This window comes from Gigantopelta aegis, chromosome 10 (genome assembly GCF_016097555.1).
Source record: "Gigantopelta aegis isolate Gae_Host chromosome 10, Gae_host_genome, whole genome shotgun sequence".
Taxonomy (NCBI): domain Eukaryota; kingdom Metazoa; phylum Mollusca; class Gastropoda; order Neomphalida; family Peltospiridae; genus Gigantopelta; species Gigantopelta aegis.
Window position 1 is genome coordinate 34,435,407 of NC_054708.1, and position 19,894 is coordinate 34,455,300.

At 36.7% G+C, this 19,894-nt stretch overlaps 1 protein-coding gene across 2 annotated transcripts in view; it reads left to right on the forward strand.

Moving 5' to 3' along the window:
* LOC121383223 (equilibrative nucleoside transporter 1-like) overlaps positions 1-19,894 on the forward strand; it is a 73,707-nt gene that overhangs the window by 39,546 nt on the left and 14,267 nt on the right. For both annotated transcript variants that reach the window (XM_041513110.1, XM_041513111.1), the window contains 6 exons: positions 6,823-7,032; positions 11,262-11,415; positions 12,799-12,880; positions 13,463-13,611; positions 14,267-14,361; positions 17,247-17,297. In XM_041513110.1, the coding sequence (XP_041369044.1) occupies positions 6,900-7,032; positions 11,262-11,415; positions 12,799-12,880; positions 13,463-13,611; positions 14,267-14,361; positions 17,247-17,297 (664 nt within the window). In that variant the 5' untranslated portion in view covers positions 6,823-6,899. The remainder of the gene's footprint in view (positions 1-6,822; positions 7,033-11,261; positions 11,416-12,798; positions 12,881-13,462; positions 13,612-14,266; positions 14,362-17,246; positions 17,298-19,894) is intronic.

Consider the following 19,894-nt stretch of genomic DNA (forward strand, 5'->3'; position numbering starts at 1 on the left):
TATATAGTTGCCAGTTATTATTAAAGGGACAGAGTCTAGTTTTTAAACACTTAGGCATATTTTTTGCCTAGACTAGTTTTAACCCATAAAAATGGACACTAAGTTTGGTTAATTTACAAACCTGTAACATTTGGATACAACGGAGTAAAACAAGAGTCTGTGACGTTGAAATACCCTTAAAAATAGATTAAAGCATGACTCCATAATCGTTAATCCTCAGACACATGTTTTGCCACCATATTAATACATGTAAGGAGGATAACTCTGGAAAGTACTCTGGTTTTTGTACCAAATGATATGTGTCCCTATTGCTCTAGTGAACTGCAGAGATCAGTCTATTTTAAGGGAAAGCTCAGTAATATTTATGAAGTTAATCACCGACAAAACATTGTTTGAACAACCATTAATGCCAGTGACCAGATTTCAAAATAAACTCAGGCAACAGGTAGTTAGTATTGTTTACATTTTTGCTATTAGTGATGACTGTTAATTTAACTAAGTGGACTGTTGTCTTGGCATGTGAGTGAGATCGCACGCCTTTTCAAATAACCAAAACCGTTACAATGCCCAAAAAAATAGGTTATAAAAAAATAAATGTGTCAAATTAACATATTTGAGTATAAATACTTCAACAATAAAACTTGTAAAATAATCCCCAAAACGGTAATATTTTTGGGTGAATTTTTTTACCCTCTTAATAGTCTTATAAGTCGCCCCGCCCCCCCAAGTTATAAAATAATTTTTACAAACTAGGGTCTGTCCCTTTAAAATTTTGTCTGGGGTGAAATAATTTTCACTTGTCACAGGCTTTAGCGAGTAACAACTGAAAAGTATTTCATGACGTACATAAATTTAATAATAACTGGTAACAAGTTTATTATTCTATTAACTACATGTACCTCTTGATAATATTCATTGAGAAACCGTGATTTTTATTTCCCTGGTTACGAGTGTCAGCTGGGGGTACGAAATGAATGTAAATGTTTGCATAATGAATAGAGCTTTAAATCTTCTTTTGCTTAACCTTAATTTGACTATAATTTATCTCCCCACGAAAAAAGAAAAAAATATATACATGTTATTATTTGTTGGTACAGGCACATTAGCACCATTTTTATAATAGTTTTTCGCTGGATAATCGATATTCACCTGTTAAGTCAGAATTAATGTTAATAGAGAATGAGTTGCTGTTAGATACCATTTATCTCGATATTAAAAACAAGTTTTTTAAAATGCATCTTAACAAGCGAAAGTGAGTTTGATACGTTTTTTAAACAACAAGTTGCGAGATAAATGGTATCTAACAGACACAAATGTATTATTCTGTTTCTTACATATCCTCAAAAACCAGGTTTTAAGCCAATTTTAATATCTTTTTTGATGAAAAGTTATTTACAGCCATTGCACTTGTAGCTGATTTGCACATCACAGACACATGATTGTCAGGTTAACAATACATCACAGTCTAATTGATTTCCACCATGTTGGTTTTTATATTGGACATATTGCATTGGTGACCTGGTCATCACCTAGGAGCCGCCAGTCGTATGTCTTGAAATTGTTAACACACCTATGTGTGTAAACAGCTATGTGTTATCAAAAATAACGCATGGTGTTCTCACCAATGGGTGTGTAAGAAATTAAGTTAACACATTGCTTGAAATAAGTGACATTCCTATCTAAAATTGTTGGGTGTGGTTTAATATTACAATACATACTTTCACAGCAAGGTTGTCCATGATAACACATTTGTCGGAAACTTCAGTTTAAATGCAGATCTGTACACACAATATAATTATATTTTTAATTTGTGGAAATCGTCATATTTAGTTGGTAAGAATGTCATGGTTTCTTGTTTGCATTTTAGCGCAATGTTTATGCTATGTAATACTATATATGTATGCTTAAATTTCATTTTATTTTGTATATAAATTAATTAGACCCATGTGTGATTGTGTGTGTGTGTGTGTCACAATGTTTAACATTGATTGTGTAATGTGTGTTTTGTGTGTGTGTGTGTGTTTGTGATTGTGATTGTGTATGTATGTAAATGTGTGTGATCATAAGAGTTGTGTGTGTCTAACATGTCTTAGTGTGAGTATGATGTGTTGTATATGTGTGATTGTAGAGGTGTGTATGTATTTAACGTGATTGTTTGATTGCAGGGCTAGTTCTAGGTGTGCAAAACATTTCACTAAATTATATCCAAAAATGCAAAACCCAGTTATTTTCCAGCAAATATCAATTATTGCATGGGGTTTTTCCCTGCCAAATTACCGTAAAATAAAATTTGCCGATTGTTTCTAAAATTGACAGTTGGCGAATTTGGCGAGTGGCAGAGCTAGCCCGGGATTGTGATGTGTTGTATGTGTGTGATTGTAGAGTTGTGTGTACATGTATGTGTTAAACGTGATTGTATGTGATTACAGTATGTGTGTGATTGTAGAGTTGTGTGTACATGTATGTGTTAAACGTGATTGTATGTGATTACAGTATGTGTGTGATTGTAGAGTTGTGTGTACATGTATGTGTTAAACGTGATTGTATGTGATTACAGTATGTGTGATTGTAGAGTTTTGTGTACATGTATGTGTTAAACGTGATTGTATGTGATTACAGTATGTGTGATTGTAGAGTTTGTGTACATGTATGTGTTAAACGTGATTGTATGTGATTACAGTATGTGTGTGATTGTAGAGTTGTGTGTACATGTATGTGTTAAACGTGATTGTATGTGATTACAGTATGTGTGTGATTGTAGAGTTTGTGTACATGTACCGTATTTGACCGGAAATAAGCCCATGTCTTTGAATAAGCCCACCTCCGTTTTGATAGCATTTAAGAAATTAGGCCCTCATTCGTAAATAAGCCCACCCCCAACTTCGTCACCTTATAAATAACATGAAATTGCAAGTTTGCTCAAAGTTCATTTAAAAGGTCATACCTCCTGCAGATAATTAAACACAAATGTAACACAATATTTTACCACCAGTGAGATTTAGCAGTCTAACATGTAACAGTGTGTAACATTGTTTTCAATTTCATGCCTGCAGTATTTCTCTGAAGTATCCAAGCCAAGTATGAACTAAAAACCAGTGTCTATTTTTACCACCACACTGGTGTCCGCAGTTAATGCTAATTAAGCAAATACCGTATTCTGATTGGCTAAGAACAATGACCTTAGATTGACAATTCTTTGCAGTGTAAGCTAGCTGCCCGTGTCAGAAACGTGTGTATAGGCTATTGAGTTTGTTGTTTGTAATTGCTGTTGTTTTAAGTCTTCTCAGCATTAAATTTTGGATGTAAATAAACAGCACTGGTAAGTAATTGTAACATAGAAGGTGTGTTTCTGATAATTAGATACTAGTAAAAAAAATAACAATTTAATTAATAAACAATTGTTATTTGTATTAATAACAAATGGAACACTAATTAATAGATGTGCTACGTGAACGTTTTTTGTGGTTTTTTTTGTACTAGTTCATTTAAATATTGTGTGTGTTATTTATTTGTGTTAATTATTATTATTAAAAAAAATGTATGTTCAACAAAACTGGCCCCTTGTCTGGGAATAAGCCCACCCCATGCCAAGCTCACAATGAGTTGTCTTGGCCCCCTGGGCTTATTTCCGGTCAAATACGGTATGTGTTAAACGTGATTGTATGTGATTACAGTATGTGTGTGATTGTAGAGTTGTGTGTACATGTATGTGTTAAACGTGATTGTATGTGATTACAGTATGTGTGTGATTGTAGAGTTGTGTGTACATGTATGTGTTAAACGTGATTGTATGTGATTACAGTATGTGTGTGATTGTAGAGTTGTGTGTACATGTATGTGTTAAACGTGATTGTATGTGATTACAGTATGTGTGTGATTGTAGAGTTGTGTGTACATGTATGTGTTAAACGTGATTGTATGTGATTACAGTATGTGTGTGATTGTAGAGTTTGTGTACATGTATGTGTTAAACGTGATTGTATGTGATTACAGTATGTGTGTGATTGTAGAGTTGTGTGTACATGTATGTGTTAAACGTGATTGTATGTGATTACAGTATGTGTTTGTGCATAGATGTACATGCATCTTACAACATAATCAGTTCTGAATAACTAAGTGCAATTCATGTTACAATATAATTATTAATTTACTACAGCCATGATACATGCATGCATGTGCCATATCTGGTACATGTATTTAAACAAGGGGAGTTAATCTAACGAATGGCAAATTCCGATGACACAGTGGACAGGCTAGTGAGGTGAAATCCAAACACTGGCATCTGATTACCATGCTTAAGTAAACACCCAGTGATCTGGGGCCTTGTTCCTGCTGACCCGGCAAATTACGCTATGTGGTTGAAGTGGAGACAAGACAAACAAACTAGCTAATTAACGTGTTCAGCAACATTTGCATGCAGGGCCTTGTTTTCCCCAAGCACTGACCAACTAGATCTGGTGACAGTTTTCATTACTTGAAAGAATTTCTGGAATTGGCCAAGTTTTCACATACGCACACACATGCTCTTGCCCATGTATCTGTGAGGCACACACACACACCTGTTGGCTGTTACGAGCTAACATTAGAAAGGTAGGTATTTACCTCAGGTGTTGCACAATGTTCCATGAACGCATTCTTCACCAATGGTTCATGTTTGTGCTCAACTTCTAATATCACAGTACCATATTTATAGGATACTGGATGCAACATAGTTCAGGTAACTACTATCATTGTATTTAATAATTGTATAAAAGGTGTGTGTGTGTGTGTGTGTGTTTGTGTTTGTGTGTTAGTATTTTCTGCTATTAATGACATTTTTAATCTACGGAATGACCAACAAATGATGTACAGTTGTTCTTGATTTGGTGAAAAGTAAAAAAATGAAATTTTGGTGTTCCGTTCCTTAGACAGTCCCTAGGGTAGACTAGATTGCCTTTATTCTTCAGTTTTTGAAAATACTAATTTTAAAATGTCTGTATTAAAACAAATGCAGTGACTGTTGATGTGAATTATTGGTAATAAAAGTGTATCAAACGTGGCAGTATTTGTATTTTCCATTAGTTATCAGAGGTTGAAATAGTATGTAGATGTTCAGGTGATAATTACTAATTAACAGGCCTCATAGATAATATTTTGTTAGTGTACCTAAACTAAGAAATATGGGAGCAAAATATTTATTTTAAGAGCAAAATATTTAGTAATAAAAAAAGTAAAAAAAAAAGCCCCTGTAATTTACATAATCTACTGCTTATGCAGTACTGTTGCATGTGTATAGAAAGAAAGAAAGAAATGTTTTATTTAACGACGGACACTCAACACATTTTATTTACAGTTATATGGCGTCAGACATGGTTAAGGACCACACAGATTTTTAAGAGGAAACCCGCTGTCGCCACTACATGAGCTACTCTTTCCGATTAGCAGCATGGGATCTTTTATTTGTACTTCCCACAGGCAGGATAGCACAAACCATGGCCTTTGTTGAACCAGTTATGAATCACTTGTTGGTGCAAGTGGTTTACACCTACCCATTGAGTCTTGCGGAGCACTCACTCAGGGTTTGGAGTCAGTATCTGGATTAAAAATCCCATGCCTCGACTGGGATCCGAACCCAGTACCTACCAGGCTGTAGACCGATGGCCTTGCATGTGTACAATGCACTATGTTTAGAGTGGCGGTACATAGCCCAGTAGTGAAGTGCTCGCTTGATCACAGTCGGTGTGAGATCGATCCTGTTGGTGGACCCATTGGGCTATTTCTTATTCCAGCCAGTGCACCATGACTGGTATATCAAAGGTCATGGTATGTGCTATCTTGACTGTGGGATGGTGCATATAAAAGATCCCTTGCTACTAATGGGAAAATGTATGGGTCAAATTAGGAGCCATGAGTGATTAACACTACTCCTTGTGGGCACCTTTTCAAAAATGTTGTCACCTTTGGTAACCAGGCAACTGATTGTGATTGAGTCCTAGATTCACAAATAATTATAGCCAAATATAAAAATTGTGATTATCACATACTAGTACAGTCGAACCTGGTCTAACGGTCACCTGTACCTAACGGTCACCTGCCTATAACAGCCACTATAAATTCTCTCCCCCCCCCCCCCCCCCCCCAAATGCATTTCCTTCCTTATTTGACCTGTACATAATGGTCTCCTGTCCATAACGGCCAGTGGTCACTATTTTTCACCCAAAATCACAGGTTGAACCTGCTATAACGGTCACAAGATGTTTTTTGGATAATTTTTTTACCCTGGTTATGTCTTTACTTTTTCAATCATCTTAAAAATTATAAATTAAATGTGTTTATATGGCCATGTCTGTAGCTTTGGGTTTATTTTCTGACAAAATGTTTCAGCCAAAAGAAAAAGGCAGAAGAAAGCAACAGGCAATGATGACATAAACAAGCTAGTGTGAGAATGGTTTTAAAATGCGACATCTTTTTTTATGACGGTTGTGATATTCTTTAATATATGGGTTCTAATTTTGAACTTGTATATAAGGGTCACCTCTCTATAACGGCCATTTTTGTCAGGTCCCTTGGGTGGCTGTTATATACAGTTTGACTATATGTATCTATTTTAAATATACTTTTAATAGTATTGTGCAGGGGTGTCATATGCACTTACTCGTTCAAGTATTAAACATGAATAAAATATGAATTAAAGTATATTTGGCTGTTTTAGGAAATTACACTTGATTAATTAATAGATAAACACGTTTGGTGAATTTGGCCCTTGTTAGTATAAAAAAGTTAAATAATTGAAATATGATAGATGTAAATTCATCGGGGTTTTTTTTGTGTGTTTTTTTTCAGTTAACAGCAGCATGACCAGCATGACATTTGTGTAAACTCGCTAGAACGCTTTGAAAGTGAGACAGAAATCCAGCACAATGAGTCGGCGTCGCGACAATGAGGCTTACCCTTTAGCTACATTCGGTAAAACGAATAATGATGGCGACTCCCACATGGTCACCAATAGTCTGTACGACAGTCCGTGGAGGAACTCTCCCATCAATGGGAAAGGTAAATGGAACTCCAAACTTGCATGCGATGGGGATACGGCATTGGTGTTAATTGTGGAAAACAGCATACACATCAGGGTTTCTGCCAGAGAATAAAATGGATAATGGCACCAAACCCAAATTTCTTTGCAGATTTAAATTTTTTTGAGTTGACTTTTTGTCAAAATTAATACCTCTTGTCATTACTATATGATTTTCCTAATCCTAACTTTAAACCTAACCCATTTTCTTTCTTGGAGAGACCCCCTCCAATACTTCCTATTGACTGCAGTTGCATTCAACACACACATTGTAAATATTCAATTTCATAGTGTCATACCCAAAAATGTCTTTCTGGCAGAAACATTGATATGTAAAGAACCCTAATAGGCTTAGTGTTGAATAGCCATTGATAGTGGCTGGTTTCTTCTCAACAGCTGCATGCCGAGGAGTGGGATGTAGGTCAGTGGTAGTGTTCCTCTGGGTTGCAGTGGCTTGCAGGATCGATTGCACTTGACAGACATGGGTGTTCTTCTGTTCCAACTAGTGTCCCATATCTCGTACATCAATGGACATAAGCTGTTTTCACACTTACACGTTAAACTGGTATAACTAAACCAGTTTAAAGTGTAAGTGTTACATGTGATCTTTTCACTGTACCGGTATAGATAAAAACACTTTGGTATGTGGTCCTTAAAACTCGCTCTGTGTGGGAGCCAGTACTTGGCTGCGAACACTGCACCTACCAGCCTTATGTCTGATGGCCTAACCATAATACCAGTTAAATGCTACTGTGTCATTAAGAGTGGCATATGCAGTAGCAGCAGGTTTGACCTTTCTCTCTCTTGACCAAGTGCTGAAATAACCATAACATTAGACGCCAGAGAGCTGAGGTATCGCTAAACAAGTGTAACTTAATTTACAGCATGTTAACACCTACCAGCTGACCAGTGGTTATAAATGTGCTGAAATGTGGGTCAGTGATAACTTAACATGTCATGTTAAAGGTAGACTCAGTGTGTGAAGGTATCGTATACTAATACAGTAATAGATAACACTGTTCAGTTTGTTATGTAACTTAAATTTAACCAGTGTCGTAATCATGATAGTGATGCTGTAGTTCCCAAGATTGCTTAGAATCAGTTAGTGATAACTAAACTTCGAATAGTAACGTTCAAAGCTGCAATCTTAAAAAAAAAATTCCCTGTCACAGCATTCTTCGAGTTCCTTTTAAATCTTATTTACATTCTGAGAGTTTTAGTGAAATTGATCGTTCTTGACAGGAATTACTGAAATTAATGCGGAATGATATAAATGTCCTGAATCATTTTTGGGACAGTCTTCTCAAGTGTTTTTTTAGGTGTTTGGGGGTGGGGGGAGGGGGGGGACATTGCTTACACTGGAAATAATAATAATGTTTTTAACTAAGTTGCAGATGTTAGGGGAAAATTATTAAAACAACACTTTTATTAACGAAACTACAAAATGTTGTATCTACTTTGTATAAAATTTGGCTGATTTGGCTACGGTCAGGGCGAGCTGAGGGGTACAGGCTCCCTTCATACCAAGATTGAACACTGACAGGTCTGCTGTTCTGCAGCCTGCACCAGCCTGTTGTAAAATGAGCAGGGTATACATGTACATGCATATGTATCAGTCTTTTTTAGTCTTCACTGAGGATTTGTAACACTTGCTTGGCTACAGTGGCAACTCTTGTTATCTGGAGGATTCTGCTGTCTTTGTCATCGTACATTATCAGTCTAAAGATAGATGTGTATGTAACATAGAGCCATACTTTTCTTTGTTACTGGCTTCACTGTAATGTAGTGGCAGGCACACTTGACACAGATTAGGTATATGGGTCAGTTGGTAAAAGGGCCAATTTGGTATCAAAATGAAGAAAGAAAAAAAGTGCCTTAAATAAGATAATTTTTCTTAGGAATTTTGGGAATATATCTAATTCTTGGAAATGTAGTCAGCTGAAGTTAATATATATTTAATTTAAATAAGATTTTATTTTACTAAGGATACTGTTCAGGGTTGAAAAAAATGTCAACTCATCACACTGTGATGACTGTTATATAATATTTAATCATGCATAAATTGTCAAGTACTTACATTAGTTACTGTGTATATATATCCTATAATTTATCATTACTATCATAAACATAATATTAAATAGACTGGGGGGGGGGGGGTAATGTTTATAAAAATGTAAAATATTTTAGGGTTATTATTTAAAGTTTTTTTAATCTTGTTCGCATTAATTTCATGATTTATAGTACCGGTATTTGGGTATTTGTTTTGTATCCCAGCAAACTGGCTCTAACCTTTAGTGAGAGCACCACTAATGATGTAGCTCAATGATAGAGATGACATCAATCACCGTCACAGGGGCGGGACGTAGTCCAGTGGTAAAGTGCTCGCTTGATGTGCGGTTGGTTTGGGATCGATCCCCGTCGGTGGGCCCATTGGGCTATTTTTTGTTTAAGCCAGTGCACCACAACTGGTATATCAAAGGCTGTGGTATGTGCTATATCCCTTGCTACTAATGGAAAAGTAACAGGTTTCCTCTCTAAGACTTTATGTCGAAATTACTAAATGTTTGACATCTAATAGCAGATGATTAATAAATCAATGTGCTCTAGTGGTGATGTTAAACAAAAACAATCACCCTCCGTGGACTTGTTTTTGTCCCAACCAGTCCCCCACATCTGGTGCATCATAGGTCATGATGGGTAGTGTTTTTCCTTTGGGAAGGTGCACATAAAACATTCCTTACTACACCACTAGACCACTTTTATTAATTAATCATCAGCTATTGGATGTCAAACATTTGTTATCAGAGGAAACCCTAATGCAGTAAGAGATCTTTTATATGCACTTTCTCATAGACTGGAAAGCAAAATACCACAGCCTTTGTCCAGGTGCAATGGTTGAAACGAGAGAAAAATCAATCAGTTGAATGGATCCACTGAGGTGGTTCGATCCAGCGACGCAAGCACCTCAAGTGAGCTCTCAACAGACTGAGCTAAATCCAGCCCCTTAAGAAATACAAACACAAGATCAGGCTTGGTGCTTATAAAACTTTTGAAAGTCTAGACTCAAAGACTCAAATAGAGTTTTAGACTCAACGCCATGGCAATGCCATACACATTGTATGCATTTGACATCATTAGATGACTGAGTTTAAATGTTTTATAAGCATCGACCCTGGTTTTATTTCCCAGTGGCGATGGTGTCAGCTTTTGCATTTAGCTCAGTGTAGTTTAGCATTTCTCACAAGCGTTAAAACCTACATCACTGACATTTGGTTTATAGTTGCATCTACTTATGTACATCTCAAAATCCTACATCATTGATATTTGGTTTATAGTTGCATCTACTTATGTACATCTCAAAAACCTACATCACTGACATTTGGTTCATAGTTGCATCTACTTATGTACATCTCAAAAAACTACAACACTGACATTTCGTTCATAGCTGCATCTACTTATTTCCATCTCAAAAACCTACATCATTGATATTTCATATTTGGTTTATAGTTGCATCTACTTACGTACATCTCAAAAACCTACATCACTGATATTTGGTTTATAGTTGCATCTACTTATGTACATCTCAAAAACCTACATCACTGATATTTGGTTTATACAATGTAGTTGCATCTACTTAGGTTCATCTCAAAAACCTACATCACTGACATTGGTTTATAGTTACATCCATAGACGTTCATCTCAAAAACCTACATCACTGACATTTGGTTTATAGTTGTATCTACTTATATTCGTCCCAATGCATGTTTATAAAACATTATTTATAATAATTATTTATTAAGTTATAATTTTAATTTCAATTTTTTTTTTTTTTTTTTTTTTTTTTTTTATCATGAATTGTCAATTTGAGATGAACGTCTATGGATGCAATTGTGAATGACACCAAATAAATGTATTATAGATTTCATTCTTCATAATTCTTGTTCTAACGTCTATAGGAGTAGCCTGTTTGGAAATAGCAGATTTCCTCTCAGGCTAGTGTTGAAATAATCATATCTGTTTATGTTCATTGAAGTAGTTTATGGAAATGTGCAAATAAAAAAGTTAACTTGCCCATGCAGTTTTTTGTTATGAGTTATTAACTGTGGTTTTAAAATAAATACTTTTATTTGTTTGACATATGTAATGTTGTTGTTTAAAAAAAACACCCCAAAAACCCACCTCATTATACATGATAGTTTTGACATTTCAGCTAGTGGTGATAGCAGTATGGAGGAGAGAGAACGGTTCTTGACCCCCGTCAAACTCGACCCTGGCTGGGAAGGGGTAGAGAGAAACCCAGATGAGCTCAACTTTAAAAATCTGTCCAAGGTTCAAGAGTTGGAAAAAAACGAACCACCAGATAGGTAATCAAACTATAGGGTTCTCACACTTAAAACTCTTACCACTCAATAGTGCAGCAACATGCTATTTCCAAATCTTTTTCTGCATAACAGAAAAGTAAAATTCTATTTAAAATGTTAAAGCTATAGTCTGGTATACTTTTAAGCATTTAAAATATATCATGAAGTTCTGTTTCCTTCTTGTGATGTGCCATTCTTTGATTTTCATATGTGTTATTTACAATCTAGTACCGTAGGTTGTAAATGATGTCAGTTTTGGAATAAAAGTAACATTGAACATATAATAGGACTTAAAATGATTAGGGCTCATTCTCACTGGATGTGGTGTGGCGCATTTGGAACATTTACCAAAGCTAAACATGTACATGCTGGTCAAAATTAATAAGCTCACTGCTATTTATTTTTATGTTGAATATCTAAAAAAATAGAACTGTCAAATTTATTATTGCTACATTTATGTATACAGTGATTTATTATATACATAATCATTATTACATAGCTATAAAATATATAGATCTACAGAAACCATAAAAGTGATATTCAGTGAAAAGTCAGTCAAATTTTCACTGTATTTTAGTTCAAAAATATAGAAATTGTATTTATATTTTATGAAAAATTCATGATTCAGTTATCTCCCTTGTAAATTATTACATTTTAATTATTGAAGTTTGTATGGCTTTATCGTTTTTTAGTTTGATGATTACCAATGCATCTGATCATATTTGAAAAATACAAAAATGTAATTTAAACAACTGTACCTATAAAAATGGATATAAAATCTGAATGACAAAACCGTAATACATGATCAGGGCCGTATCCGTGCACAATGCAATCGAATGGTCATTTGGCAAAATAGTGGATGATTCTATGAATCTATTTAGTGCCTCATCTATAGGAGAACATCCAGTCCCAAAGAGATCCTTTACTGCATATTTGATCCGTCTTGCACTGCAAAAAGAGGACTGCTACACCAAAACTATTTTACTAAGTCAATGAACATCATTTAGTGGGCGGGACGTAGCCCAGTGGTAAAGCGCTCGCTCAATGCGTGGTCGGTCTGGGATCGATCCCCGTCGGTGGACCCATTGGGCTGTTTCTCGTTCCAGCCAGTGCACCACGACTGGTACATCAAAGGCCGTGGTATATACTGTCCTGTCTGTGGGATGGTGCATATAAAAGATCCCTTGCTGCTAAATGAAAAGAGTAGCCCATGAAGTGGCGACAGTGGATTTCCTCTCTATATCTGTGTGGTGCTTAAACATATGTCCAACACCATATAACCATAAATAAAATGTTTTGAGTGCATTGTTAAATAAAACATTTCTACACTGAACATCATTTACTGTATTTTAACATTAATATAAAACCTGATGAAATTCGTTGCAGGTGGCGTGTTGTCTACATCATCATGGTGATTCATGGTGTAGGAATTCTTATGCCATGGAACATGTTCATCACAGCCAAAAGTGTATGTATGCTTACCATGTTTGTCTGTCCATTTATTTAAAAGGAGTAACGAGTGAAGATTTGCAATGTCAAAACTTTAAATATACAGCCATTTAAAAATAATATATGTTTGCAGTAACAAAATATACCCCCACCCCCTAAACATCTGTCCAGCAATTTGGTATGGTTTACATGCATCTGAGTTACCAACCTTGTTCATGTTTTAGGTGAATGCATGTTAAGTAAAGAAAATAATTGATCCTTTTAACTCTTCATGCCTATTGGGAGCTGGAATCTAGTTCAGTTGGTAAAGTGTTCGCCTGCGATGCTTGTGTCATAAGATCTAACCTTGTCAATGAACCTATTGGGTTGGTTTTTATTCTCCTAGCCGTCATATGTGTTGACCTGTCTTTGGGAAGTGCACATAAAAGAGCCCTTGTTGCTATGGGAAAATGCCACAGATTTCCTCGGAAGACTGAAACAAAGTGTTCATCTTACCCCATTGCACGAATTTCACATAATTATAATCCAGTCATTCACGTATCACATTAATTAATGTGTGTGTTTCTCTATCCAACTCCTGCTACTGTTGTTGTACTTGCAGTATTTTGAAGATTATAAACTGAATTCGACAGGGCAGTCGGAGGATATTGCCGAATATAGCAAAAATTTTATGAGCTACGTTGGCATGTTCTCTCAGATCCCCAATGTTGTGATGGGTGCTATCAACCTGTTCTGTCAGTGTGGTTCAGGGTGAGTAATCTAAACTAGATCTAGTGTTCATATTTATATTTACTTAACTGTTTATGAGATGGTGGGAAATGTAATGAGATAATTACAGAATTGTTCTTTGATATTAGAAGAACTGAAAAAAAATTCACAGAATTTTCTTATATGATGTGATAAAGTGAAACAATGACAGACTGATTCTGTGATATGAAACAAGAACACAACAACACTGTCCTATGATATCAAAGGAAATGAGGAAATTACACAATTATCCCATTATATATCGGATATAATGGGGAAGGTGACAGAATTGTCTTGTAATATCAGATATTAAGACAAAAAGGTTTAGCAGTTTGGTAAATGTACTTAAATAAAAGAAACCGTGTGGCCTTCAAAGTGAAATCAGACGCTGGATTTAATTGATGCATCAATTGTCAGTATAAATAACAGGAGATTTTCAAAATGAAAGTAGCTTGGGAGTTAAAGCGCAATGTTGTAGTACCAAACTACAAACACACTTTTCTCTCAGTATAGTGAGGAAAATTATGGCGCTAACTGTAACCATAAAGTTTAACAAATATTCACAATATTGTATTCTTATTTTTACATAAGAAGTCATACTGTTAGAAAGAATGATCATTTCTTTACTGTTGCTGTGATGTTGCTTGTTTTATTACAGAGGAACTCCCACGTTGCGTATTGTTGTCAGCCTGTTGATAATGACAGGAATCTTCATTTTTACAGTAGCAATGGCCATGATAGATTCCTCCTCATGTAAGTATCCTGTTTATTTTCACAGTGGTAGATTCCTCTTGTACGTATCCTGTTTATTGTCACAGTGGTAGATTCCTCCTGTAAGTGTCTTCTGTTTATTGTCACAGTGGTAGATTCCTCTTGTAAGTGTCCTCTGTTTATTGTCACAGTGGTAGATTCCTCTTGTAAGTGTCCTCTGTTTATTGTCACAGTGGTAGATTCCTCTTGTAAGTGTCCTCTGTTTATTGTCACAGTGGTAGATTCCTCTTGTAAGTGTCCCCTGTTTATTGCCACAGTGGTAGATTCCTCTTGTAAGTGTCCCCTGTTTATTGTCACAGTGGTAGATTCCTCTTGTAAGTGTCCCCTGTTTATTGTCACAGTGGTAGATTCCTCTTGTAAGTGTCCCCTGTTTATTGTCACAGTGGTAGATTCCTCTTGTAAGTGTCTTCTGTTTATTGTCACAGTGGTAGATTCCTCTTGTAAGTGTCCTCTGTTTATTGTCACAGTGGTAGATTCCTCCTGTAAGTGTCCCCTGTTTATTGTCACAGTGGTAGATTCCTCTTGTAAGTGTCCCCTATTTATTGTCAGTGGTAGATTCCTCTTGTAAGTGTCCCCTGTTTATTGTCACAGTGGTAGATTCCTCCTGTAAGTGTCCCCTGTTTATTGTCACAGTGGTAGATTCCTCCTGTAAGTCCCCTATTTATTGTCACAGTGGTAGATTCCTCTTGTAAGTGTCCCCTGTTTATTGTCACAGTGGTAGATTCCTCTTGTAAGTGTCCTCTGTTTATTGTCACAGTGGTAGATTCCTCTTGTAAGTGTCCCCTGTTTATTGTCACAGTGGTAGATTCCTCTTGTAAGTGTCCCCTGTTTATTGTCACAGTGGTAGATTCCTCTTGTAAGTGTCCCCTGTTTATTGTCACAGTGGTAGATTCCTCTTGTAAGTGTCCCCTGTTTATTGTCACAGTGGTAGATTCCTCTTGTAAGTGTCCCCTGTTTATTGTCACAGTGGTAGATTCCTCCTGTAAGTGTCCCCTGTTTATTGTCACAGTGGTAGATTCCTCCTGTAAGTGTCCCCTGTTTATTGTCACAGTGGTAGATTCCTCCTGTAAGTGTCCCCTGTTTATTGTCACAGTGGTAGATTCCTCCTGTAAGTGTCCCCTGTTTATTGTCACAGTGGTAGATTCCTCCTGTAAGTGTCCCTGTTTATTGTCACAGTGGTAGATTCCTCCTGTAAGTGTCCCCTGTTTATTGTCACAGTGGTAGATTCCTCCTGTAAGTGTCCCCTGTTTATTGTCACAGTGGTAGATTCCTCCTGTGAGTGTCCCCTGTTTATTGTCACAGTGGTAGATTCCTCCTGTGAGTGTCCCCTGTTTATTGTCACAGTGGTAGATTCCTCCTGTGAGTGTCCCCTGTTTATTGTCACAGTGGTAGATTCCTCTTGTGAGTGTCCCCTGTTTATTGTCACAGTGGTAGATTCCTCTTGTGAGTGTCCCCTGTTTATTGTCACAGTGGTAGATTCCTCTTGTGAGTGTCCCCTGTTTATTGTCACAGTGGTAGATTCCTCTTGTGAGTGTCCCCTGTTTATTGTCACAGTGGTAGATTCCTCTTGTGAGTGTCCCCTGTTTATTGTCACAGTGGTAGATTCCTCTTGTGAGTGTCCCCTGTTTATTGTCACAGTGGTAGATTCCTCTTGTAAGTGTCCCCTGTTTATTGTCACAGTGGTAGATTCCTCCTGTAAGTGTCCCCTGTTTATTGTCACAGTGGTAGATTCCTCCTGTAAGTGTCCCCTGTTTATTGTCACAGTGGTAGATTCCTCCTGTAAGTGTCCCCTGTTTATTGTCACAGTGGTAGATTCCTCCTGTAAGTGTCCCCTGTTTATTGTCACAGTGGTAGATTCCTCCTGTAAGTGTCCCCTGTTTATTGTCACAGTGGTAGATTCCTCTTGTGAGTGTCCCCTGTTTATTGTCCAGTGGTAGATTCCTCTTTAGTGTCCCCTTTTTTATTGTCACAGTGGTTGATTCCTCTTGTGAGTGTCCCCTGTTTATTGTCACAGTGGTAGATTCCTCTTGTGAGTGTCCCCTGTTTATTGTCACAGTGGTAGATTCCTCTTGTAAGTGTCCCCTGTTTATTGTCACAGTGGTAGATTCCTCCTGTAAGTGTCCTCTGTTTATTGTCACAGTGGTAGATTCCTCCTGTAAGTGTCCTCTGTTTATTGTCACAGTGGTAGATTCCTCCTGTAAGTGTCCTGTTTATTGTCACAGTGGTAGATTCCTCCTGTAAGTGTCCCCTGTTTATTGTCACAGTGGTAGATTCCTCTTGTACGTGTCCCCTGTTTATTTTCACAGTGCCAATCGCCATGATTGATTCCTTGTCTTGTTAGTGTGTCCATTTTTTTTTTTTATTAATCCATCTCTTGAAAATGGTGTGAATCATTTTGTGAAACGAGGAATGGCATTTTAAAATCCATTTAAATTCTCAACTCCCATGATCCCTTGTTAATTTTATCAGGTTTTTTTTTTTTTTTTTTTTTTTTTTTTTTATCTGAATGTACCCATAGATGTCTGTCATGTCTATTTAATCCATATATAAAATCACTGACATTTTGAGTTGAGGCCTTTTTAAAATTGTAAACTATTAAAACAATCTGTATTATGCAGTGAAACGCTAATGTCAAAACATACTATTGAAGTACGAGTGGCGGGGCCTTAAACATTGACATGAAACATTTCTTGTGAATGCCTCTACTAATTTTGTTGTGAAAGATTTCATTTGCATCTTCATGTCTTCTATCCATAAATATACACATAGTCTTCTGGTACATTTGGTTTGGATATTACATGTGTATTAATATAATGCAATAACATCATGATCCTCTTTTTTTCTTTTCTTTCTTTTTTTTTTTGCAGGGCCAGGGATTTTCTTCTGGGTGACCATGTCATCAGTGACCATACTGAACAGTAAGAATTTACCAAGATCTATTTGTCCATTCACACCATAATTTACTTGTATTTTACAGTAGACGAGAAAAATACAGCGCACATCAAAGTATAGTATATTAAAACCTGGGTTAAATGTCAGTTTTCTACTACTAAGTGCATATATGTGGTCTCAGACATGTCTTATGACCTCAAATACTCAGCATTGTTCGAAGTTAATATATTAAAGAGTTGTAGAGCTTTTTAGCTACGCTATACCGATGTGTCCGGTGTCCATTCGTTTATCCTTCCTCGTTTTCTTTGAAGTCTTATCTTCTATTATATACTGAACAAAATGGAAAACTTTACAGTTTGAAAATACATTTATAAAAAGGAACTCAGCCATTCATAAAATTTTAGCGATTGAATCGTTACTACCTTGACACTAGCTTGCCAACAAGCTGGTCAGATTGCTTGCAAAACACGTGAGCGCATGTGCTGGGTCAAATTGATGGAAATCATGTTTTGTATGTGCAAAATTGGCACGAATTGCATTTCGCGACCCAAATCGATTGAAACTTGTAGCCTGTCGTCACATCACTTGGAAAAACACACTTTCGCAACTGAATTTGTTGCTATTGGAAATGCAGAGACTGTCAAATGAAGAACGAAATCGCACCATAGGGCGTCTAGACGGAGGGCAGTCCATGACGGTCGTTGCATGTGCGTTTGGTTGCAGCAGACAAACAATAAATAACCTGAGGACCTGTCTTCATCAAACTGGGTCCTCGATGTGTGACATCACAGGAGGACCGGTACATCCGTTTATGTCATCTCCATGACCGATTTACGACAGCATCTTCCACCAGCAGGGTGCTTCTGGGAGGGAAGATAACCGCACATACCATCAGGAACCGTCTGCACACCGCTGGACTGAAAGCCATACTTCGGTCCCGTTCTTACACGTTTACATCGTCAACAGGGACTTCTGTGGATGAGACACCATGTCAGATTCACTCAGAGACAATGGAACACAGTGGTCTTTAGCAGTGAATCCCAATTCACAATGAGTTTCGCCAATGGCAGAATAAGGGCATGGCGAAGACGTGGTGAACGTCATGCTCAGTGCTGTGTCAGAGAGGTCGACTGTTTTGGCGGAGGAAGCATGATGGTGTGGGGAGCATTCACCAGCAATGGAAGGTCAAGGCTTGTCATCCAAGGGAACATGACTGCCCAAGTCTACTGCGACCAAGTGCTTAGGCCGGTGCTGGTGCCATTCATCAATAACCATGAGCCTGGGTTGACCTTTCAACATGATAACGCAACCCCCCACACAGCGGCATTAACACGGAACTTTCTTCAAAATGCCGGTATCCCAGTCATGGCTTGGCCAGCCCGATCAACCAACATGAATCCAATTGAACATGTCTGGGATGAGCTCGGAAGACGTATCAGAAACCTTGTTAACGTGCCTCAGACACTGCAGGCATTGGGACAGACGCTGGTGGCTGAATGGAGGCGACTTCCGGTTAAGTGTTTCACACGATTGCTGAGATCCATGAAAAGACGGTGTCGGGCAGTTATCCAAGCCCAGGGAGGTCACACGCGATACTGACACTGCATAATGTGTGCATCTGAAATCATGTGAACGTTGATTTGGACCCCCCCCTTCAACATTTCAAGCCATAACATGTTACACAGTTAAACATCATGATGACATATTGTGTTTTTCTCTTTATCACATCCCTCCCATCGACAAATGTCTGCATTAATGAACATACATATCGTTGTGAGGTTATCAGAGGACAAATAATATGTGTCAAGTTTTCCATTTTGTTCAGTATAGGTTTGATTGAATTATTCTGAAATTTGGTACATCGATCCTCTGGATCACTCTTCACAAACTAATAAAGAGACATTTTGGAATTTTAAAATGTTTAGTAAATGGGTTTTAAATTTAAATTGAAAGTTTGAAAGTGTTATCTTCTTCTAAAGTTTAGATCGTTCTGAATCTTGGTACAATAATTCTCTGGGTCAGTCTTAAAACTAATAGAGAGTCATTTTGAAAAGTTTTAATTTGTGAATTTGTATTACATTGAAACATTTTAAATAGAAATTTAACATTGAAAATTTAAAAGTTTTGATTTGATAGTTCTGAAACTTAGTATAAGTATTCTTAGGGGCAGTCTTCACAAACTAATAGATATTTTGGAAATTTAGAATTTTTATTAAATTTAAAAAAAATGTCTATAAATATAACATTGAAAATTTCTTCTAGAGTTTTGATCAAATAGAGACTTGGTACTATGATTCTCTGGGGCAGTCTTCACAAACTTTAAAACTTTAAATACAAATTTTTCATTAAAACAAAATCATCGGTGTCGCATCGCAAAATGGTATCCAAATATTGTGGTTTGCAAGTTAAATAATTATGGTCTTGATAACATAATAGTCTTAGCTCGTGAATAATTGGAATACCTTGGAGTTCCAAATAAGTATCGAATTCCCACTCAGAACGTGTCAGCTGACAAAAATAATTGATTTGATCAACAAATTATAATCGACACCATTTGTATTTAATAAAGAAAAAAAGTTTATTGTTTTGTTGTTCAATTTTAAAACGAAATAGTTACCAAAAA